This window comes from Anguilla rostrata, chromosome 7 (assembly GCF_018555375.3).
Source record: "Anguilla rostrata isolate EN2019 chromosome 7, ASM1855537v3, whole genome shotgun sequence".
NCBI classification, from domain to species: Eukaryota; Metazoa; Chordata; class Actinopteri; order Anguilliformes; family Anguillidae; genus Anguilla; species Anguilla rostrata.
In genome coordinates, this window is record NC_057939.1 from 8,311,453 (window position 1) to 8,336,456 (window position 25,004).

The 25,004-nt window shown below is 48.3% G+C and overlaps 1 protein-coding gene and 1 long non-coding RNA gene across 5 annotated transcripts in view; one reads left to right on the forward strand and one right to left on the reverse strand.

The window, feature by feature from the left end:
- LOC135258922 (uncharacterized) overlaps positions 1-25,004 on the forward strand; it is a 74,463-nt gene that overhangs the window by 15,718 nt on the left and 33,741 nt on the right. The window lies entirely within an intron of this gene.
- On the reverse strand, positions 15,396-23,681 carry net1 (neuroepithelial cell transforming 1). The gene is made up of 10 exons (XM_064342629.1): positions 23,398-23,681; positions 20,100-20,207; positions 19,807-19,974; positions 19,006-19,068; positions 18,696-18,792; positions 18,444-18,520; positions 18,067-18,324; positions 17,759-17,929; positions 17,146-17,332; positions 15,396-17,003 (listed from the first exon to the last, which is right to left on the reverse strand). The coding sequence occupies exons 1-10, from the start codon at positions 23,488-23,490 to the stop codon at positions 16,552-16,554; spliced, it is 1,674 nt and encodes a 557-aa protein (XP_064198699.1). The 5' UTR covers positions 23,491-23,681; the 3' UTR covers positions 15,396-16,551.

Genomic DNA, 25,004 nt, shown 5'->3' on the forward strand with positions numbered 1-25,004 from the left:
CTGTGAGGTCTTATCGCCACTCTCGGTGGAGCAGGGGAGATAAAGCGCGACGTGTGATGTTTACATTTTTGTTTGACGGCTTCGGAGGGTACAAATGGATTGTGTGGCTCACAAGCGGCGCAGCTGTGTGAATATTACACAAAACGGTCCGTCTCCTCTCCTCTCCAGAGCAAAACTGAGACATGGCCTATCCGTCATAAATTTCCTCCTGCGAGGGAACCAGCACCTTCTCACGCAAAAGAGTGTGGTTTAAAAAAAAGAGGTTTAAAACAATGCGGGAGAATAAGGGTCTGAGGTGCATTGTGGTGTTCCCAGTTGAAAAAGGAATCCAGAGGCTCACGTTTCTCTCCTGTTTTGTCTCACGTGTTGCTAAAAATGTGGTCGCGTATAAAAGAGGCACAAAGGGAGCCTTGTCACTGTACAGGGTAGACCGTGTAGGTGAGTGACATCACCCTTCTGTCAGCAACTGTGGCCAATGGGGATTAAGTGGTGCGGGCTGTCCTTGTGTGTGACCTCACTGATTACAGACTGTGTGTTCGCAGATCGGGTTTCCCACGAGACTGGGGCAGTCGCACACAATAAGCACTTTATCACCCGGTGCCGTCGGAGGGCAGTCGGCGGCCTCGGGAATCGGATCGGGTTACCGGTGCCGACGCGGGCCGGCACCAGACGCGTCTCCGACGTCGTTGCGCGCTGGTAACGGCGTTCGAGTGCAGCGCGGATGCATTCTGAGAACGGTAGCGGCCTCGCGGTATGGAGGCTGAAAGGGGTGCGCGTGAGAAACGTGACAGAGTGGCCTCAGTTTGAGGCTGGATTGCCCCTCAGCGATTTCCACTCACTTTTGTTTACTTTAGCGGCCCGCGCTGCTTTCCTGTACAACGTGACTTAAAAAACATGTGTGAGGTGAAATTTATCCCAACATGCTGTCTGAGACAAAATGGCCTCCAGAGAATCTTTTGTACGGATGTTAGACATGCAAATATTGGCTTTGAGAGTGTGGGTGACCCACTGGGATCCTCAATGCAGTTTTTTAAAAAACTTTGAACAAATCTGAGAAGTGACTTGCTCCTTGAAGATGACAGACGTTCTGTCGCTCTTATAGTCATTCTCTTGGGAGATGAAAGATTGATGACAATTTTTTTGTAGAGGGTTTTTCCTGTTTCATCCACCTGGTCCTCAATGATCAAATACATTTTTCAATGTTTTACACACTGAAGCACATTGTGAACCTGCTCTGCAGCCATCCTGAGTCAAGGCTAAAGACAGTGTAACAATTTTACTCATATATTCCATCTACTGTTTTAACTTCTGGGGTTGTGTCGGTATAGCAGTCAAAAGGTTGGCGGTGTCTCATACAAGATTTGAACCCTTGATCTACGCACTATTGCATTATCTCTCCATAGACAAATGGACAACAGTGGGTATAACAATGGATTTCTGTTATAGAAAAAAAACAACAACCCGTGACTAGATGTGTCTCACTCATAGACTGTATAAAAATGCTTTATCAGCTGGGGGTGAAACCTGCCAGGTGTCCCAGAATGCAGCAGTGATCAGATTAGGGCCTTGCATGCAGCCCGCGCTTTAAGAAAGCGGCTCTGTCAAAGAAAGCACCGGTCTTGTGACCCGAGATCGAGATCAAGATGGGACGGTCATCTTCCCCTCAGTTATCTGTGTATAAACTCGACGCATTGTTCTCCCCCCTGCACCTTTCGCTTCTGATTCTGAGATACAGAGGGAACAGGAGCTGCTGTCGCGGTGGCATACGGGGGGGGACACACACACTCACAAAAGCACAGAAACAGGTTATTGTCGTCTAGCAGACGTCAGAAAGATTCACCTGCGATAAACCGAGTCCCCCGGGGACTGGTTCTGAACCAACCCCAGCGACAAAGGATGCATTTACATCAGACTTTTTTTTTTTTTTTTTATTTATTTAGATGCCGTGTACGAGGCCAAGCGTGCGTACCATCCTGCAAGCCTTTCTCTACCCAACACAATGCAGAGCTCCGGCAGGTGACAGGTATTGTCTCACCCTGACGGTTCTAAACATAGTCTGGGAATACCGTGCAGGGCGTGCGCTTGGTCTATTTTGAAGCTGGGTATTCTACATTCGCTAAGGTCACTCCGCGGTTAGCTCGATATTTTGAAAAGAGCTGGTTCGCAGGGCATCCTGTCGATAAAACAAAACAGCCGCGGTGTAGCCGACGAATAGTCAAACAGTAGCAGACACGTAATCAGCCTAAAAATAACAATGCGCCTATCTTCGGTATTGAGTCCACTGGGATGTGTGTGCAAACTTACGTCACCACTTTCCAGCGGTCGACTGGAACGTGGAAAGCCCTTGTGCTGGACAACCCTGCTAGAAACAATATTGTTGCACGCGCAGAACCCCGTGTTCCCTCCGGGATGAAGATGTTGTTGAACGAAATCCGCCCTTCTGAGGACGGTTAAATAAGAGCCTTATCACGTGGCCATCTTTGAAACACGGGAGCTTTGATGTGCTCTCCGGGGGAGCAAGCACGACCCTGGAGAGTGGAGTCAATATTTGAGCTGCCCGTTAATTGTCTATTTTGCCTCGGCTCAGTAAAGTATTAAGCGCAGCGCTTGGAGCGATTTGCTGGCGTAGGCCGCCTCCCCCACAGAACTTTCCAGAACACTTTGTGGCCCAAATGGGCGCAGTGATTTAAGACAGTGGAACCACAAGCCAGTCCAAAGCTAGTTGTCCTCCTAGATCGAATGTCGAGGGCCAGATCCCACATTTTATCTCGTCCAGTTTCCACAATCTTCTCATCTCGGAAATAAGTTCCTTACATAGTATCGGGTAAAGGCTTTTGAACAATGGATTTTATTTTGAGCTGTAATTTGAAACTGTAAACTATTCATTCCCTTACAGAAATGTTAAAAAATGTTATGCATAGTTGCACCATGACAATGTAGATTGTTCTGGTCGATCAAAGGCCCCTTATTTTTTTTAGCAGTTCCTTCTTCTTATCATTGCGATTTATGAAGAAATGTCCAACTGCAAGTCACAGAAGCTACAGGGACATACCTTCTTTCAAACACACTCTGTATCCAAACTAACTCATAGTCCAGCTGAGTGGTTCAAGTAATGACTTTCATCAGGGTAATAAAGATGCAGCATGAACAAGAGGGCCTCACTACCACAGATACCTGATCCTCAAGCCATCTGATAGGATATGCATTAATCAGGACTTCCTGTATGGCTTGAATTAAGGGCTCATTTGGTCAGTGGCAAAGCAATGCTTTTACCAGATGTTGCTGCAGCAGTTGGTGCACAGCGTGTAGTCTGGAAATGCTGCTTCTAAATTGCTCAGTAACCACTGAAAATATTCTCATTCTTATAGTCTCGGACACGACTTCAACCCAGTCAATGCATCATCCAAAGTTTTCAGGAACGCTGTTGAATCTTATAGCCATGTTGTGTGAATCTTGAAGCTGTGTGAACTGTAGCTTTACTGAAGGACAGGAAAAATATTATGTGTCCAGCATGGGCTTATACAGAGGAATATAGAGACCTGTCAGAAAAAAAAAAGTTTCAGTATTTTATTTTTTTATATTACAAGTAGGCTATCTTAGATGACAGAAGCGTGTTGTTGTGAAACTATTTTCATAAATTTGATTTATTTAATTTTTTTTTGCATGTCTTTAAATGTAGTGCAGGTTTCAGCACAGCGTATTATATGGTTCTTGCCAGGTCTCAGGGGGATATAATGGTTGTCTGTACACAGGTACAGGGTTGCTAGTAACTAAATACGCAAACAACTCTGATACCTTAGCAACATGACACAACAGAAGCTTCATGAAAAGCGCAACTGGCTGAGTCCCGTACAAAGTTGACTAGGCGTTGCCTTTGACAGTTACAAAAAAATGGCCGAGAACTGTCTCGCCACTGTTGATGTGTCTCACTGACGCTGAAAAATGACACGGGGCCATAAACAGGTTTTCCAATCTACTGCTTTCTCACTAGTCTGTGCGCTGATTCCGATCTTCACTTCATATTTAATCTCACTGTGCTGTCGTTGCCATTGCTCGGGCTACACGCACATGGTTTTGATTGTGACTGTGATTGTCATTGTGATTGATTTCAAATAAGGACTGTGCAGGTTATGAAGGCTGTTTGTATTGTTAATAGCCTCACTAAAGGCAAAGCAGACAAGGGTTAAATGCTGTTTTATGTACAAGTGCTCCACACCATTTCTTTTTCTCAGAAGAGACGTCTCCGCACCAATGCCAAGATTCTCAGAATACTTTCCCTCAAAATTTCAGACCGCCAAGGTACGCTGTTGACACACAACACATTTCCCTGCAGGTACGGCTCGCCACGCGTCCCCATTGAGGGTATGGAAACTTTTCGGAAATTACCCAGAACAGTGTTATTGGACAAAGTTTTTTTGCCACCAACCTTAGAAAAACCAGCGGATTCTCAGAGTACCCCTGCAGGGTGACTCAGCCCCCCCCAGGTAAAACACTGCCAGTCACTGCTAACCTGCTCTTTGTGTCTGCGCCTGTTTGTGTGTGCATCGTGAAACCTTATAGCACTCCACCCAGCCACCTAAACACATGCAATCAGACCAACTCACGAAACAGAAACGGGATTCCGCTCAGTAGCTCATCACGACCGGCCTGCACGAAGCTTGTTATTTTTGATATGTGTTACAGGGGTGTGAACACGTATCCATTCCAGTGGTGCCAATAAGTAATCCCCCCAAGGGGCTCACCTTTAATTTCACGAGAGGTTACCTCCCACAATAGAGCCAGTTTAAAAATCATTCCGTCATACGCAGGGCTGGGCTTCCAACTTGTTCTGTGTTCGATGGCAGTAAGTGCGTAGATGCACAGTCACCAGCAGCACTCCAGCTCCTAGTGTGAGTTTGTCTAGGACATGCAGTGGAAATGCCTGTGGGGACAGGCCGTGGACTATGAGATGACAGAAAATCCATCTCTGTCCAAGTTCTCTTTGCTTTCCCAACATAATTATAGAGGTGAAGGCTTTTACAGAGCACTAAACACAAATTCAAGAAGTTTCATGCTTCCTTTGTTTTACTTTTTCTTCCAGCACATGCTGGAATGTTGAAATCCCTGCCTCAACCCCCCCCCCTTAAACCAATACCAAAAAATGTAAAATACAGTGTTATGGCTATAACTTCACATAATGACCCTCAAATTGAAAGATATATTCTAATTGCCTGGTCAACACACAATTTCTGCGCGTACGTCTGGGAAATAAATTATCGGTCTGCGTTTCTGCGTTTTAATGAGAACACTATGGGGCCTCTGGGAACACTGTACCCTTGTGTTTGTCTTGTACACTGTTGAATTATTGATGGAGGAACAATGTCTGCATGACTGGAGCATTTCCAGAAGTTCTGTCTTCTCATTCCATTGCAAAGAAACAGACTAGTCTCGACAAAAATGTCTAATAAGTAGCTGCCTTGCTAATCAAGCTGATTATGTGAAGGTTTTGTGACAACCAAGCCCACGCACATGTCTGAATTTTAATGGCCCCCACATAAAAACGCTGCCCTTTTCCCATCCCTCTCCAGTTCAGCTGCAGCAAAACTCTTCCCTGTTCCCCCCCTACAGGACCACACTTTCTAGGTATAACTACTGACCCATCACCACTCAAGAATTTCACCATGTTTTTTCTCTACCATTCAATAAATTAGCTGTGTAGAAAAAACAAAATAAGAAAGACAGCATGATTGTTTATTTGTAAGCAGATGCCGTTGTCCTCAGCAGTATATAGACTAAATAAACAAAAGTATCTGGACTCCCCTTGGTTTGGGGCTGTTTATCATGGTTTGGGCTAGGCCCCTTAGTTCCAGTGAAGGCCAATTTTAATGCTACAGCATACAATCACATTCCAGACGATTCGGTGTTTCCCCAGCAGTTTGGGGAAGGCCCTTTCCTGTGTCAGCATGACACTGCCCCCGGGCACACAGCGAGGTCCATATAGAATTAGTTTTTTCAAGAACGGTGTGGAAGAACTTGACTGGCCGGCAGAGAGCCCTGACCTCAATCCAATCCAACACCTTTGGGCCAATCGGAAAGCCAGCTGCGAGCCAGGCCTAATCGCCCAATCAGTGCCTGGCCTCAAAAATGCTCTTCTGGCTGAATGGAAGCAAATCCCTGCAGCAATGTTCCAACATCTATTATAAAGCCTTCCAAGAAGAGTGGAGGTAGTTATAGCAGCAAAGGGTGGAACAACTCCATATTAATTCCCATAATTTTGGACGAGATGTTGGATGTCTGGTGTCCACATATATTTGGCCATGTAGTTTCTTACTATTCATTCACAAACGTGGAAATTTAGTGAAGTCATTCAGATATTGAGTTATTTAAAGATTATATTACACTACTGCTATAAGGACAGAAGACTGGTTCTTTTTTTTTCTCCTTTTGTTGTAGTCGTCGTCAGTTTTGCTGTTATTGTTGTTAGTCACGTGTGCATGTACATGCAGCAAGTTGGTAAGGGCGGCCTCTGTCTCTACCACACAAAGGTATTGTCAACCTTCTTGTTCAGCTGGAAAATATCAGTTCAACATCCAGCAGTGATTGCATGTGGGTGTATTTTTCTGGAAAACTGGCAGGGTCTTGGGTTTTAAAAATTAAATTGCATAGAAATCATGCACACGCGGACACCAGACAAATACATTACCCAACTGTGGAAACTATCCAAAAAGAAATCACATACACAGAGTTACACAGACATTACCCAACTGTTAAAAAAAAAATTATACACTTTCATAAACACACAGACATTACCTAGCTCGCTGAGGTGATAAATCCACAGAAATCACCTCATGGAGAACCTGAGCGTGGTGCATTTTTAATCTAAGATTATTTCCAAACTAACTCAGTGCAAGCCACTAAAGTGAATCCAACACAAGCAGAAAAGTATCCTGTTATGAGAGGAAGAATGAGTCTGCACTGACAGGGATACTGCATTAACATGCTTTGGCTGACATTGCATTCAGAGCCGAATGACATTGTGTCCAGTGGTTCTTCATTAAGGCGAATAATGAATAATGCATTTCGCCTGCCCTACGTGTATTTCAGCTAATCACGATGCATTTGATCGGTCACGTGTCTTGAAAACATGATGATGACAGCATCTAAAATGCACTCACGTCGCATCCAGCTCTAAAGGGAGAAGCAGGCAAATGTCGCTCCCAGCAAAGGGATATACACGCAAATGTTGCATAAGGTCTTAATGGGTTAACACTAAAAATGTTTGGCTGTTGCTACTAGCCCTCTCCAAACAATTATATTTCCCCTGTTTACCAGATTTCTCCCCTCTTAGGTTTGAACTTCTTATTTGAATGGCTCTGTAGTGCTGTTCAACATTTTAGTAACCACAGCTTGTACTTTGACTTTCACACCCCACACACACACACACATAGTCATACACCTTCTCCGCATGATCCAGTCTGCCACAGTAAACAGGCAAACTGGGTCAAGGTGTATGTCTACGTGCGTGTGTGCGTGTGAGTGCGTGCGTTTGTGCACTGGATCATATTCACACCGGCACTCTGGGCACAGAGATCACAGCTTCACAGCCCTGGCACCTGAGCAATCTAAGAATAGAACAGTTCAGGAGTCGAACAATGCACAACTGTTTTTGATACTCCGCTATCAGTCCCCAGAGCAGGGAGCGGCCTGTGCTACAACGAAACTTTTTACTCACAAACAACCCACGCCAGCCGCTGACTCACCTAACGCGTGTGATGTCATGTAGGGAAGCTCACCTTATCGCAACTGATCTGGTATTCAGTCCCCCCTGCAGAAACCGGTCTCGAGCGAGGCGTAAAATGAAAGAGTTACAGAAAGCGGGTGGAGGGTTCCGTCTCCCCAGGTTGACCCCTTTCAGAGGAAAAACGGGTAGGGGATTAAGAACACCGGCGCTGCCTCAAAATAAAAGCGTCTCCGTAACTCTGAGTCTGTGTCCTTGTCAGGAGAGGAACGTGCAATCTGAGCAGAACACCATCTTGCCTCTCATTTTTTAGGAGGAGCAGCTGCCTGCTTTTATGTAACCCCAACAGGTTCAGACAGTTCCACCGTCAGGTGAACTTTTATGAAGTGTTACTCCTGTGACCTCGACACACTGAAGGCGCTTAAAATACTTCTCACTCCATTTCTTGGGCTTGACCTATTTAGATTTTACATTTTCAACCTTTGTTTTTTGTTTTCTCTGATTTTGGAAAGTCCAGGCGCATTTATGAGCCAGACTCTTCACTGCAACGTCCTCCGTTGATTCCGAGTGTGGATAAGGAAATGCTGTAAGTGCTGCACTCAAAGTGGCCGGCTGGCCCGCAGAACATAGCACTTGACCTGGCCATTGGTTGCCTGAAGTCTGCCTGCTCCAGCTGCGCATTGGGTCGTCCTGCACAATGACTGCGCAGCTCAGCTGGTGATCTACAGCAGCGGTGACTGGGCAGGAAACACATGCAGCATAAGCCCTCCTGTACTGACAAAGGATCATGCAGCTATAAGATGGGCCAACAAATACAATCTGAAAGTCCGCTGACATATTGGGGATAGAAATCGGTTAAACAGCTTACATAAGTTACAGCAAAGAAAAATACTTTTTATCTGATGAGTGCTGACTTCAGGCTTTTTGATGTATTTTGGACATATTTTGTATGTAAATACGACCTCCCAAAAGGGAATTTGTACTTCATAACATATTTTCATGGTGTCTGTCTCTCAACCAACTTAGAAGAGATTAGGCAACACCAGATCCGCTGGACAGGATGGTTGTGAGGAACAGAATGTATTGATAAATCTGTTGTTTCAGTTGCTTTAATCTTAAAAAGAAGAGGACAGACCAATGCACTTACAGGGACTTATCTTTATGGGTGGGTGTCTCAACCCTGGCCCCAAAAAGAGCTGCATACCGCAATTCAACTTTGCCCTATGTGACCTGTGACCTCTGTAAACTCTCTCAGAATTGACGAACTTGGTAAACATTTCCATCTTTTATTCTTCTTTATTCTTTATTTGTTTTTGCACTAGGCTTATCTATGAAGCCTACATCCTTCCAAGGAAAGGACTGAGTTATCTGGTAGATGTTGCTAACTCACTGGAATCTGTGTAACTAGTTCTCAGAACATATTATAGTAGCCTATATTATGAGCCAGTGTGAGTCAGGGGGTTTATGTAACATACGTATGACGTGTCGTCCTTAGAGCTTGACTGAAGAGATTCAAGATAAAAAAACGTGTTTCCTGGTTACAGTTTATAATCCCAATTCTTTGACATTCTCTCCAACACTGCCACCAACGTAAGAGATAAGAACGAGTTAGCACGTCAGCTAAGAGGGCTCAGCGAAATGGCATCTTCTCTTGAAGTTACACTCCGTAGCTGGTCTTCTCAATGGTAGAGTTTGCTGTCCCAGCATCTCATGGACACAGCGCCCATCGAACGAGCACGCTGGCCTGGACACTACCAAACCTAAGTCAGGCAGCCCCCCTCCCCGCCCGCCCCCCCCCCATCGCTCTACCCACCTGACACCACTAGAGAGGCCAGTCACATCGTTCAAAGCGAGCTCGTGATTGATTTCATGTCGTGTCACGATCGCTCGCGGCTGCCGCAGAGCTAGCGCTCGGCAGTCTCCGGCAGGGGCGAGGGCACAGAAAAGCGAGTCTAAATTAAATCGCCGGGGCGGTCGTCACGAGCCGTTCCGCGGCTCGGCTACCGTTTCCTTTTAAAGAAGCCCTCCCGAACGCCCGAGAAAACCGCCACGTTCCAACCTGGCCCCGCGTACACATTTAACCCCCTGACCCCTGACCCCTGTCTGCTGCTTCAGCGCACACGTGCCTCAGAGGCGCGCGCGCTGACGTCACAGACAGATTTATGCTGCAGAATAACACATGACAGTGCCACTGATGCAGATATATAATTCTAGAAAATAGGAAATGCAAGACAGGCCTAATCGCCCAATCGGTGCCCAAGCTCACTAATGCCCTTCTGGCTGAATGAAAGCAAATTCCCGCAGCAGTGCTCCAACATCCAACATCTGTAGTATAAAGCCTTCCAAGAAGAGTGGAGGTTGTTATAGCACCAAAAGGTAGACCAACTCCATGTCAAAGCCCGTGATATTGGATGAGATGTGGGATGTCAGGTGTCCGCATACTTTTGGCCGTATAGTGTACCTGGCACTGTGTGCCCTCGCCAGGCTGGCCATGGAATACCAGAGACCCCCCCAAACTCCACGGAGGCAGGCGCTTCCAACCTGGGAGCATTCCTCTGCGATGCAAGACAAATGCTCTTCTGCTGAGTAATTACCCTGAAGGAATGCTGAAAGGGAAAACAGAGATAAAAATAGTCTGTTTTCCAGCCCTCCTCAGTCTCCAGAGGAAGGCGGATGGTCTGTGTGTGAGTGATAACCATCTCTCTGAGGTAAAAAATAACTCCCAAGTGTGTGTGTGTGTGTGTGTGTGTGTGTGTGTATATATATGTGTGTGTGTCCAGTCTGCGAGCATGCCAAGGCCTCCATTATCCTGTGTCTCTTTGATTTAGTAAATGAAAACATACAGTAAGAGCCCACTGCTTGCTACACCGCTTAAAACAAAGGTGCTGTCTCCATGACTCCCTTCCCACAGGATCCCCTCCAATCCTAAACCCTAAAATATCACCTGGAGCCAACAGAGGGCCATTGTATATTTTTTTTAAAAGACTGAAGGAGGTAAAGATCAATCAATCAATCAATCAATCAAAATTTATTTCTATAGCACACTTCATACACAGAGGCAACCCAGTGTGCTTTACATAAATAAAAATCAGGAAATCTGAAGATGAAATCTACTGGAACAAAACCATGACAGCAGGAAAACTAATTGAACTGTGGAATCTTAAAGATGAGGTGCCTCTAATTTAATAAACTCATCCCACGGTTATATTATAATAACCGTTAAATGAACCATCAGACCATTAAATAACTATTAAGCATTTCCAAGTGTAGCAGTATTTCCCCAGCACAACTGTCTCTGTTACTGAGCTGATACGGATCTCCTGTTCTGACCCAGGGTAGAGAATGTCACTCTTGCATGTTTGTTTACCAGAGAGCCTCTCTTTCGCTTGAAAGGTTATGTAAAAGTTTGCAGGGTTTGATGAAAACAGGAGAGCAGCCTGACAGCAAGGTCATTGCCCTGCTACCTTTTGCCCCCTGGTGCAGGACAGGTTCACAGTTGAGGGCACGTCGCTCAGGGTGACAGCTTGGGCCTTCGGCAGCAGTTGTGACATAACCTACAGATTCTTTTGGAGCGCGCGGGAGGTCAGCCTTGCTAGTGTTATGTAAAGGTTTGGCTGGGATTACTCAGCGGGATATGAGATGTCTGGCCCATTTTAATGCTATCGAGTTCTCTCTGAGCCAGGATATTGTGGAAACTAGGCGGGGCCCTAGACTGAAGACCTGATCGTTAGGAAATAGGACATTTGTAACAGAAGCGGTTCTGATGTGGGGGGGGATACCTTTTAAGGAGCTCACCCTGTGAAGTGATGACTACTGCCCAGCCATGGATGGGCGAAGGTCGCTCTGAATGACCAAGAATGTTCAGAGGAAAGGGCGTCCCGCTAGGAGGGGGACTCTTACGCCCCGTTGACACACACACACCTTAACCCGTTAAATTTCCGGCAATTTTATGTGTCTGCTTTACAGTCCCGTGTGCTGAGGGCGTGTGCTGAGTCAGTCAGTGAGAAGGAAGTCCCGGCTTCCCAGCTGAACCGATTCAGCTTTTTTCCCCTCTCAAAGAGGCCAATGGGGTGATATGAGAGGTAAACCTGATTGGCTGTTTGAGGAGGAGGAAGAGGGGATACACTCTCCGTAAGAGGGGCACAACTGTACCAAAACGCCCTCCCCCCACCCCCCCCCTCACAGCCAACCCCACCCATCCCTTCGGCCTACCCGACTGGGTCGACTGTCCCCTCTCCCCACACCAGCTGCTGTTCGGGAACCACAGGAACTCAAGCTATAATTTAGGGACGCGTTCACGTGCGTGCATGTTTTTTTTTCCTGCTACATTTTTGTCATACGTGTGCTGTGTACATAGGCTGCCTATCTGCACACTGAGGTTCATGAGCACAGCCATGAGCTATGCTCACAGAACAGGTGGGCTTCCATGCATAACACTGGCAATCACACAGTCATCAAATCTGCCATGAAATATCCTGGACACAGGCAAAGGAGGCTCAAGGTTATTCCCATAAAACTCCCTTTAGAGATCTCAATCTGAAGCAGACCATGTTACACGCGATACTCCCAATGTTGCTCCCAATGATCTCAGGAGCCACACAAAGTTAACCAAATGCTGTTATACAACCGTAACCTTTTACCAAAAACCTTCTCAAATGCTTTGTCACCTACTTAACGTCTAAGACTGTACCACATTTTTATGATTTTATAGGCAAAGTGTGAAACATGTTTATTTCACTAAAGTAAATGGGAATCTGTGTTGTTGTAAAAAGACAATCATTTTATGCATTTAAAGCAAGCAATAATAGGGTTATTTCCTCTACCAGGCTATCACAGTTAAGATTAATTGAAAGTAAACATTGACAAACTCCACTGTGTTGGAATTACTGACAGGTAAACAAGTTTCCTGTTAATAGTGTATTATAATACGACAACAACTGATAATTCCTTCTCAAGATATATGCAAAACATCAGCATTTCCTCTTTCAGATGGCAGTTCCTGCTCCCTAATTTTGATAACGAATTATTTCATCATGCATACAAGTAATTGCCTTCCTTATTAATTCAGGCATGACATTAACAATCGTGTATTTACGATGCTAAATACAATAAACGGTCTTTCCAAGAAACTTCCACCACTAGCAGATTTACTGGAGAAAATGAACATTGCATGAGGAACTTGATTATTACCACAAGGCCAGTTTAATATAAAGCTAAGCACGCTGCCAAGCATTAAGAGACTATTGAACAAGTGAGAAAGCTGACTTTATGCACATAAAAATGTTTAAATGGAATGCTTAAATGTTTTGGGTCGTGTCCAGACCCTGACCTAATGTTGCACACCACAGCCAGCTTTCAGGTACTTGAAACTAATCGAATTCTCGGGCTGATGCGGTCTGTAAGCATGCAGTACTTCCCTGAACACTAAACACGGCTGTCTGTTATAATAGGCCCTGTTATAAACTAGCTTATAAAACCCTTTCAGAAGAAAAACAGTCATAATGCAAAGTAAGTATGCAGAAACATTACAAAAAGGTAGGAGTCCTCTCTGTTATAGAAGCTATCTGAGGGGAAAGACGGTCCAGTTCTTGTCAAACCTCTCAGCAAAGGACACTGACCATTGTATAATTCAATGAATTCGTACAATAGGATCTTTCAGGAAGGATAATTAATGAACAATTAATGAACGGTTCCTGCTACACCCCACCTATAGACCTGCTGCCCCTATAGAAAATCTAATGATTAAAAAATTTCTATATTTCTTTGAGGACTAAGAAAAAAACAATCATATAACACATATTTGTTCTACATGCTCTACTCTACGTCTGCACAGGGATGTATCTGTTCAGTTTTATTGATTTATCACGCATGGGCCCAGCTACGGAAGCGAAGTGGGAGGTGGCCTTTACAGCTACACTGGGGGTAAATCACCTGACTAGCTCACGTGAGAATTTCAAACAAGCCACTGGTCATAACTGGTCATAACACACGTGAAGGCTACATAAATAATCAAACAGCTCAAGGCTCTTTCAAACAGAGGTAGGCTATGTTAGCACAAGGCAATACACTGTCATTCCTTATTGTCCATACTACTCCTAATATTGTAGAATGTGTTGACACTGCCAGTGCTGAGAAGGAGGCAAGTAGTCAAACTGCCAAGTGAGTTTGTGTGGAACCCTGCCAAGATGGATGACCCACATTATCAGCCATGACTTGTATAAAACCAGCCCGTGTCTGCAACATTGTTGTCCTTGACAAACACGAATTTCTTAAATCTGGTTACTTTAACGGGTAAATAAATATACACACAGCTATATATGTAGCTATGTTGCAGTGCGAATAACACATCAGCTACTCGGATACTCTGTAGCCGATGGCCTAACTAGCTAACATTACATTTCCCTGGATCTCAACTCGGCATTGTTACTGTTGGGCTGCTCTGCCAGACATACGGGCTACACAGGCAGCCAGTTAGGGGAGGTGCAGCCAGCAGGATTTTTATTGAGGTCCCTAGCAAAGCATACATGAAGGACATGTTGGACCTTCATATAGCATTTAGTAATAGTTTTGTTATTTTGTTATTCATTTGTATTAGCCAGGAAACTTTTTTGTAAATGTAAAACTTTTTAAATAATTAAATAATGTAATTGTTTGGAGAGGCTTCCCTGGTGGTGAGGCTTCCCTGACGACCGAATTCTCCACCCTTTCCTTTGAAGCGTGCTGCTATAAATAGCCCAGATTCAATAGCACCATTGTAACAATGTCATGTTTGAGCGTAGACCCAGGGGAAAGGACCGAGATACACTGCACAGGGTGTGCTCCCCTAATGCCTGCCGCTTCCATCACCCTGTCAGGGCACTTGAGGTCCCACGTTTAAAAATTCTGGGGGGAACCCTGCCGTCTTAGAAAAGTGCACTTGGATGTTTTTTTAATCAAAAGGCAACTCCTGCGGCAAAACCCTCTACACGTGGCGACTGATCTGTCTCTCTGTTGGCCACTGTCTAGACGAGATTCTGAGCCTTCAAACTGACCTAATGAGCACATCCCTAGCTTGGCAGTAGCCAAAGCAGGGTTCTTATCTGATAGAAATTATGAATAGACTATTCTGCTTGCTTCTTTAAAAATACCCATTGCAATTCTGCCAGACAGCCACCCCCCCCCCCCCATTCCCTCATTGTTCCTCTGCTCCTCCATGAATATTGTAACATGGAAAAAAGGTGGGACCACCCGCATAATGGAGGTGTTTAATTGGATTGGAGCATGAATGCACCGACCCGGAGTAATAATAAAGTCAGCTTTTAACCTAAGGGGCAAGTAAGACCATGGTACACGCTATGGTGATTTCAGACTGATGATTCCTGCCATGAGTAGCCTATATGATGAAATTGTTGTCTGTGAAAAGCACAAGAGTTGGCTGGTTTTGCTAGCCGTGCTTGTAGCGTAGCGCCAACGCCACTTAACCAATTGTAGTATGCATTGCGCACACTAACCGCATTCACACACACGTTCGGTTGTTGTCAATACCTGAATTTATCCTGGTAGTGGTAGCTCGGTTGTAGAATACGGTTGTCACTCCCCTTCATAACCAAACTGTGTACGAAAGTAACGGAGGAGTGACGCCCGTATGCGGCTGCAGTGTGTACGTGGCCAGTGAAAAAGGAAACAGACACAAGTGAAGTCAGATGCAAATCTTACACGGATCTTTATTGATATTTTTACACCACACACCTACTGGCAACAATGAACATTATGTTCTTTGCAGTCTTTCACAAGTCATTCTAAAGTCCTTAACGTCCTCAATTCTCCACATACGAGCGCTTTCTAACACGTTTCTCCCCCTTCCCTACATGCAATTTCCCTTCAAATCTCACTGACATTTTCAGTGCCTCATCCAATGTTTGAGCAAGGTCCTCTGCGTCTCCCACAGTGGTACTACCTTGCATCGAAACCCTTCTCTTCTGTTCAATACATCCGTCTTTCACTTCCATCTTTCACACGTACTCAAACCCTCTGATGCTACATACAAGTTCCTCCGTCTCTGGCGTATTTACACGGCCTCGGTCGCCCTCGGTAACCCCACAGATCACCCCACAGGTGCATTCGCGGTATCAACAAAAGTCTCATGCAAGATGCTACATTGACAAGTAAAAACGATCCACTACCTCAGAGTCAGCTTGAAGCCAACATGGCTCAGTGTGTATTTTACATGAGTAAAAACAAAAATTAAACATTACTTATGTTTATATAATGTTGATTTTCTCTTTCGTAGAAAACTAAAATTTGGATTTAATTTAATGCCACTGAAAATTCTTTGGGGTGTGAGGTGAGTGACTGTCTGGATTCAAAAAATGTTGAGGAATGTACAAAATAAGACTTGCCTTTACTACTAATATGACTTTACAATTTATTTTTTTTGGGACGCTTAATTCTTCAATTGTCTGTTGACACTGTTCTAAAAACTCCTAACATTCCACGATTTTAAATACTTCTAAAAGATAAAACAGTGCTGATTTTAATACAAATAAAAGAGCTAGTCACTTTCTATAAGGGTATAAAAAAAAGAAAAAAAAAAGTGAATAAAATAACAATAATGCATTAACGCCAGACTGAGAGTAAACAGTACCGGATGTGCGTGTGTAATAGATCCCTTGGGTAGCGAGCACACACACACCTCTCCGCAACACTGCCTGCACAGATCAGACTGGGCCTCCTTATCGGAGTGAAGTAGCTGCCATTGAGGACAGTAACACGAAACACTGCTGTAGAAACACAAACAGAAATATATATATATATGTATATATATGTACACTTAAATGTCCACCAGTAGTCCACTCTCACACCATGGTCTCCTTCCTCTTCCCCAGCGAACAGCGAGACTTCTTCTCCTTTTTGGTTTTGCGAGGGGGGGACGGAGAGGTGGCGGGGGCCGTGGTAGGGGACGACGGGGGCGACCTGTCGGCGGCCGCCGCCGCAGTCTGTGCGCCTGGCTCCTCCCCCTGGGGCGAGCCGGGGGCGGAGTCGGCGGTCTGGGGACAGTTCTCGTCGGCCTCCTCCATGTGGACGATGGCGGAGGCGCCGGAGGAGTGGCGCTTGTGGCGGCTCTCGGCGTCGGGGCCGGCGGGCTCGGGGTCCCCTGCTGGCGCCCCCTGCTGGGCGGGCTGCACGGCGGACATGGCGCCGCGCAGGCAGTTGAGCCACTGCTGCTTGTGGAAGACGTCGTTGCCCTGTAGCGTATGCGCCTGGCCCTGGGACGCATCCTGGAAACGCACGCGGAAGATGTTCTTCGCTGCGGAACGGAAAGAAGGAAGGGATTTGAGTCGACGGCCAAACTCGCACAATCGGAATGCAAACAAGCGGGAGCAGTACTACAGCTCGGTGCTGATTGGTACAGGAGAGGAAAGGGGGAAAGGGGCGGAGCTTGGGCTCACCTTTGTCGGCGTTGCTGAAGGCTCCCCTGAAGGACCCGCCCATTCGCACCTCTCCGTCCGGCAGGTCCTCCAGAACCAGCTCCTGGACCGGGATGGGCTGCCGGTACACTTGGAAACAGTGGCGCTCATTTCGGGTCACGGGGCGGGTCATGACCAACACTTCCGTGAAAAGGAACACGTGCAGCTTCTGTGGGGGGGGAAGAAAAATTTTAAAAATAAGTTACTCGAACACGTAAAATGTTAGTATTTTTCAGTTCTCAGGCTCGGATTGTTATCGGAAAGATTCCCGTCTAAATATGTCATGCCTTTAAAAAGCAACGTCCACATATTGGTTCACTTCCTTTTATGGAACACAGTCCTGGTGTCTGCTGCGCAGGAAGCCAGTGCCAAAGCACAGCGGCCTCGGGCAGAGCAGGGGAGCGGGGGGGAGGGAGGAGGGGAGGGAGGGAGGGAGGGAGAGGGCAGAGTGGGGTAGGAGAGGGAGGGAGGGAGCGGGGGAGAGCAGGGTAGCAGAGGGAGGGAGGGAGAGGGCAGAGGGGAGGGAGGGAGGGGGAGCGAGGTAGGGGAGGGAGGGAGGGAGGGAGAGGGGGATGAGCAGGAGGAAGGTACCCACCGTGCCGCTCTTGTTGCGCAGCTCGCCGTGGCACAGCAGGGCCCTGCTGCGCTCGATGCACGGGTCCCTCTGCCGCTCCTCCAGGTACTCCAGCTTGTCCATGTAGTACTGGCACTCAGACTCGCCTTTCTTCATGTTGATGTCCGACAGGACGCCCTGGATGATGGCGATCTGGAGAGGGAGAGAGGGGAGCAGAGGCACACTTTAGAAACCCCCTCTGGTGAGAGACGTACATTATAGCCCCCTGGTCTGGCGGGCGTAAAACGTTCGCGGAAAAGAAAGGGGGCGGGGGCGTTCCCCTGACGTACCGCGCGCTCCAGGTCGGGCACGTCGGCGTGCTCGGCCGGCGTGTGCCGCAGGATCTCCTTGAGCAGCAGCGGGTACTTGACCAGCCGCGAGCGCGGGATGTCCAGGAAGCTCCACAGGTCCAGCTTGCGGCTGAAGGGCGACTCCAGGCAGCGCTGCAGGAAGTCCTGCACGCGCCGGTCCTGCTTCTTCTGGTCCAGCAGGGCCTTGGCCGCCAGCTGGTTGCTGCAGTAGTCGCGGTACGCGTTCAGGCCGGGCAGCTGTGGTGGAGGAGGGAGGAGGAGGAGTTTGAGTTTAGGCCGCTCGCTCGCTCACAGGCGCACATGGCGCATAGGCATGGGGGTCGAAGGTGGGAAATGCACGCTGGTGAGACGCTTACCCAGCTGACGACGATCTGACCGATTTGTCCCACAGTGCCGTCTGGCCCCGTTGCTTTTGCGAGCTGCGCCAGTAGATCTGGAGAAAAACAAAAAAAAACAAAGACTCTGATCAGAATGCTCACTGCATTAACGTCCTTTAAGATGGTCATGCTGCTATGCTGTTAGTGCTTAGTGCTTCAGGACGTTTCTCTAACGCTCTGTATTTTCAAAGAAAACAGGGAGAGATTTTTTGTGCATTTTAAGAGCCTCACCTTCGTGCAGCGGGATGTAGGCGTCCAGATCCCCAAATATGTGTGTCAGCTCCTCCTCCGACATGATTGACAGCTTCAGCATGGGGTCGTGGTACGCCTGCAGGCAAGCAAAGACCCCCGGTCACTCAAAAGCCATAATTACAGGATACGAAATGAGAAGGGAGGCTGGCTAAGTATAGCTTTCTGGAGAACAGGGTTTATCATTCCTGTCTATTCATAGTCAAAGCTGTTTATTAAATGCTGCCAAGCTCCGATTTAGCCTCGTTTGCTTTATGAGTCCCGTGAATGGCAAATCATTTTCAGAACGAACCTTGCGTGCTAGCTGGAGGTCCTCGATCAAATCCTGTTCTCCCCGGGACAGCTCAAATATGGCCTGTGGAACACAAAATAGAGAAAAAAAAAACTTGGTAAGAAAATGAACGGCTTTCTGTTTGCATTCCCGACGGAGGGAACATGCACCTAGCCAAGCAAAGCAGGCCCTAGGAGTTCCCATGATCCCTCAGTGCTCCCCCTGTCTCAGACGGCGCCGTACGCGGGGTCACGTTTGCCAGCGGGCTCGCGACTAGCTGTGATGTCTGGGCGGGAGAGCGAGGTGCGCCGGCGGGAGAGGCGGTCGATGCGAGACCACGCCCCGGTTTTTCGCCCCGCTCACACCGTCCGGACAGACGGGCAGGAATGTGCCCAGACGCGCTCGGCAGACACGCAGAGGGGCCTTTGGGAAACAAAGGAGGCCTTGGACAGGCTCGCGGGGGGAGCGGGGAAGAGGGCCAAGCCCTTTGGGTTAAACTCCCGTACGGCCAGACGGGCTGCCAGTGGGGTTTAATAGCTCACATAAGACAGCCTGGATCCTGTCTGGCTTTAATAACCGAGGGCCTGGGAGAAGACTTTTACTGGGTAGATCTTTCTGGGCTTTATTACCTCCAGAGCGCAAGCTTGGGCGATACCGGGGGTCCAAGAACTGGAACAGTCTGCACCAGGGTTTAATAGCTCAGGCGCGTTCTGTACCGGGGTTCAGAGACTGGGGTTCTGGCAGAATTTGGGTTTCGTGACTGGGGCAGATGGGCTGTATGTGTGTGTGTGTGTGTGGGGGGGAGGGGGGGGAGGGTCTCACCTCCTGTCTCTTGATCTCCTTGGTGGAGAAGGTGCCCTTCTGCCGGACGTCCAGGGTCTCGGACCAGAGCGTGCTGTTCCTCCTCTTGGGCGGCGTGGGCACCGCCGCCCTGCTGCAGCCCTTCTGGGGCACGCCCGGCGACTTGCCATCGCCCCGGAAGGAGATGGACTGGAGACGGGGAACAGAGAGAGGAGCGGGACGGTTAGACCAGGCCTACCGGTTTCCTCCCACAATGCCCCGGCGCTTCCGTGACGATTAGCCCCCCCACCCTCGTCGGTGGCGTGCGCCCTTACCTGGATGGTCTGGCCGAAACGCCTGACGGCCCCGCTCCTCACGGGAGAGATGAGGTTGGCGAGCGACGTCACCCTGCCCAGCGGTCGCACGCGCTTGTTACTGGGCTCCTGGGAAACAGAGAAACAAACGCACACAGTTAGCTACGGCCCGACGCAATCGCACTGAGAGAGACCCACACGCGTTCACGCTGGGAGCACGGTTCTCCAGCTACTGGGGAACAAACGGGAGTCGTCTGAGGAGACGTGGCTGTTTTTACGAGCTGCGATTCGGGGGCAGAACGGGAGGATAACGCTGCGTGGCGAGGGCTTTTCAGCAGCAGACTCTGAACATCTGCACGCGCTCAGCTGTGGGGGATACGCGGGGTCAGACTCTGCGGAGCTGGCCTGATCCGCAGACACAGCCGGGAACAGCTGTTCCTCTCATCATCTGGGGCTCCCGCGCACCCTCAGACTGCACAAAGGAGCACTGACTCCCGCAGCGGCGGGGGGGGGGGGGGTGGTGGTGGTGGTGGTGGAGGAAGAATGCCAGGAATGCACCAGGCCCTGGCCTCAGCTGTCTCAGGTTGCAAACCGACACACTCGCTCTCACACTCACACTCACACACACACACACACACACACACACACACACACAGGCTACAGGCGAATGACCTGAGAACAGTAAACGTCAATAAAAAGCTAACAATACGTCAGTAAATCGGTCGTGTTTACCTCGGACCACACGGGTTAAGGGTCGGGGCCTATTAACAGTCACAAGACGCCGCGACGCTCGAGCAGGAAGAGCAAGAAAGCCCAAAAATCACTGGGTTTCAGTGCAGCTATCCTCTAACTAGCCAGCTGACATTAATAGGACCAAGCAGGGAACCAGGGCTGGATGGGACTGGTGAACAGGACTCAAGACTCAGGACTGGTCTAAGTGCCCTCGCGGGGGGCCTGTCATGTGATCCGAGACGGCTGGGACCTCTGGCAGCACGCTAAGGGGGGCTCGCGCTGGGGGGCTGGGGGGGGGGAGCGCCGTGCTGCTGTTTACGAGTTCGTGCCGGGGCAGGCCCCTCTTGCCTCGCGTGAGAAGAGCAGCGCACCTGAGCGCGCCTCAAAGAGAAAGGGGGGGGGGGCACCTCGCCCAGACTGCGCCCCGGGGCAGGGGGAGCGAGGAGGTGGGGGCGGACAAAAAAAAAAAGATCACAAACCGGCTGTGGGAAACCAGCCAAGGCTGACAGCCCACTGGAACATCCAACAAAGAACCAGACATGAGACGCGCAGTAATAATTATTACAACACCACCCTTCGGACCTCCTCGGCGATGACCGAACCAGACGGGCGGTTACGTCAGTGTCGGAGAGGAGCGGTGAAGGCTTGCGCTGAAAGGTTTTCACCGGCCTCGGCGAACAGCGTTTCAGCCTCGCTCAGCGAAGCGGGCTTTTCTTAGCAGCGACAGCTGCGGGACAGCGGAGCTGTCCGTCACAGGCGGGGTCAGGGGTTGGCTGCTTTTGGACGCCGTGTCTGACCAGGCTGGCGGGGGCGCACAGACACCGTGGCTCCAACCCGTCCGTTCGACGACCGCAAATAAAATGTCAATCGCGAGCGCCAAAGTCACAGCAGTGGAGCGCCGAGAAAAAGAGGACTCAGATCCAAACCTTCAGAAGAGCCCTGTCTCTAACTAAGAGGCTTCCCTCCTGCTTCTCTTATGAGGACACAGAGGAGTCTGGGAAAATAATAAGCTGTGGAAAACATTCGGCAAACTGAACGGGAGAGAAAACTATCGGTGATATCAGGCAGAACAAACTATGGAAACAGACGAGGGTGAAATGTGCTTTTCCATGGGGATGCACCTGAAATAACAAGCACACCTTTTCACCGTGCGTGTGATCCGCTGGAAAGAACAACACAGACGGACAGACAGGGGCTGCTGTGCTGGACGCCTCTGGCTCAGAGGCGCTGGAGAGGGGGGGGGTGGCGGGTTCCTGGGAGAATTCCCAGCTTTTCCTCGCCACAGGAAACCAGCCAGATCCGGAGGTTCTGCTGCTGTGCTGTCTGGGGTCTGACCGCAACCCCCCCAGCCGCCCCTCCCCAAACCCTACCAACTGACGTCTCAGACTGAGGCCAGTGACTGAGGGCTGTTTGCAGTCTAGGGTCCACCAGTGAAGTGGTCTGGTTTTATAATGACAAACCCCCTCTGACTCAAACAACATAACCTCTGTCACATCCACGGTGCACCCCAACCCCCCCCCCCCCCCTTCTCCCTCTCTGATGTGGGTTTGCACATCTGCAGAACTTATTGAACCCCCTGCCAGGCTGATTACGAGTCTTTGAGTGGAGTTTGCTCGAGCAGAAATCGCAACTGCACAAATATTTTCCTTCGCCGAGGATTCGCCGGCTGGGGCGCCGCTGAGTGACTGATGTGCCTGCACACGCAGTGCCTCCTGCCGACCAATCGGGACTGAGGAATAAGATGCAGCGTCGCCCGATTCATTTTACAGCTCTCCCTACAGCCATTCATGCAAAAAAAAGTTTTAAAAAAGTGGCAATAGTAAACAGGCTCCCTGCATGGGAAACACCGAACCACACAGCCGTGCGCTGTAAAACGGGGAATCTGAGCTGGAGGACTGGCTGAGGAAGCAGCTGTTCTGGTGGCAGATGGGATCTAAAATGTGTACCTGGGAGACGCAGTGTTCTTACTGCACCTCAATCCCTGATTATCCTGTAGCTCCTTTTTTTTTTTTAAAAGCCCAACACACATGCTCCATTTTCAAAGTCCTCTCAGATTCAGTACCTGCAACTTAACTATCCCTCTGCCCCCCCCCCCCCCCCAAGACCAACTTCCCAGCTAGAGCCGAGTATTAAATTCACAAAAGAGTATCAGGCCCTTCAAAAGGGGGGCCACGCACTTGGCCTGGGACAATAAAACTGCACGCAACAGAGAGCTGTACACGAAAAGCACCCTCTGCTCTGGTTACTCCTTCAGAGGACCTTTCAGGTCTCACACACACACACACACACACACACGCACACACACCGCGCAGTACCTGCGAATACCTTTGCCCTGCGTTAGCGCACCTGTAGTGCTGGCAAACCTCGGCTGAGCAATGCAATCGCAGAGCACGCAGCGAGATAAGGAAGTGCCAGGTGCGCTATCAGTGGTCTGATAAGAGGCAGCACAAAGGTACTTCAGCGTGAGGTAATGGCTCACAGGGCGAGAGCGGCAGTTAAACAGAAAAACATTCACGACTACCAGAGACATTCCCTCACACGAAAGGTGATTCATCATTAAACTCTGCAGCTTAGTTTTTTTTCTCACCTCAGTTTCTTTATTTGCTTGGTTCTGGTAGTCTATCACTTGGAGGGTCCGTTTGATGGGGACCAAGCTGCCCAGCTCGTCATAAGCCACCATTGTATTCTCGCAAATCCACAGTTAAGAGTGCCTCTATGCCAGGAGATTAATCCACGTGAAAACGCCACGACTCAGAAAATAAATAAACATGTAATCCCTCCGGGCCCGGCGGCCACCTCTGCTGGACTTTGAGATCACCTCTGTGGACACGGTGGCCTCTTGTCTCTCACTCTGGTTTCTGACTGGCCGGGGGAAGGAGGGAGAGCTAAAGTACTGCTCTGAAGCGGGGGGGAGTGGCCCAAAGCTCCACCCTCCACAGCAGGGAGGGGAGGGGGGAAACTGAGCTCTTACTTGGAAATGTGTTGGGCTCCTGGGCTTTGTTGTCCGTTTATGTACACCTAAAACACTAGTAAGAATCTCGCCGTCAGATCTTCTCCGCAAAGGCTTTATAGAAATTACGTCAAAAGTGGACCACTGAGAGTAGGGTTTATATGGAAAGTAATAACAGCTGTGTTTGACTTGTGTGACTCTGTGGTTTTAGATATGTGCGTGGGGTTTTAGTTTAATGGCTATTTTATTTACAGAATTAAGCGGTTAGAAACGTGACTTCATTTTAATAGCAATTGCAGTTTACTCCCGAATCTCTTCATCTCAGTGCAGAAGTTTCAGTACAACATTGTGGGTGAACAGTGTGTTTCTGTGAAAATTCCAGAACAATGGATGCCTGAAACCTAACCAGGACAGGGTATCACAATTCCCCATTTTGTTTTTCAGATGCTGATTAGTACACTGTCAGTTGGTACCAGTGTTGGTATTTTCATTTGCATGTGTAAATTAATGATATACTTAAGGAATTTGGTTGGGCAGGACTGTCAATACCATTAATTTTAAGTGATGATGCGTTGAAAGAACATGATAAATTAAGCAGCTTTTAGGAGCCAATTAAACACATAGTCAGCGCCACCTTTTCACGAGACCGGGCCATTTTCACTTCTTTTGCCCTCCACTGTTTAGTTTGCGTATTTTAAAGGACAATCTGCCACCAAAGCAGTTGCAATTTCACATCAGTCTTCCACTGAAACTCAAGGCTCTCAAGAGTTCAGCACAAAGGAATCTTATTACCTCACTCCTGGCATTCTCCAGCAGCCTCATGTGAGGTGTGAAGTGGCAGGTCTGTTTGTTCTGCGCATTAACTAATGACAGAGAGACGTTATCAGCTCCCTGATCAGCAGGGGAGTGTTAGCCATTAGAATATCAATTAGCCCGCTCCAAAACCCTGCTGGACCTGCGACCATTCCCACCTGCAGATTTGTGTGTTTTCATTCGTTAGCGACCAAACAGTGGGAGAAGCTGAGGTGATGGCTATGGGGACTACTTCAAAGAAAAAAAAATCCTTCCACATTTACCAGCTTACAGGTAGAGGAACTTCTGAGAAAATGACTTGACAAAAAAACAAAAAACAAACACAGTACACCAACTGCAGTTGATACAAAAACACCAGGGCTTGGTAGATTTAAAATAGCGATGCAAAAAACTTTATGGAAAAAATAACATGGGACAGTGCTTACAAAAAT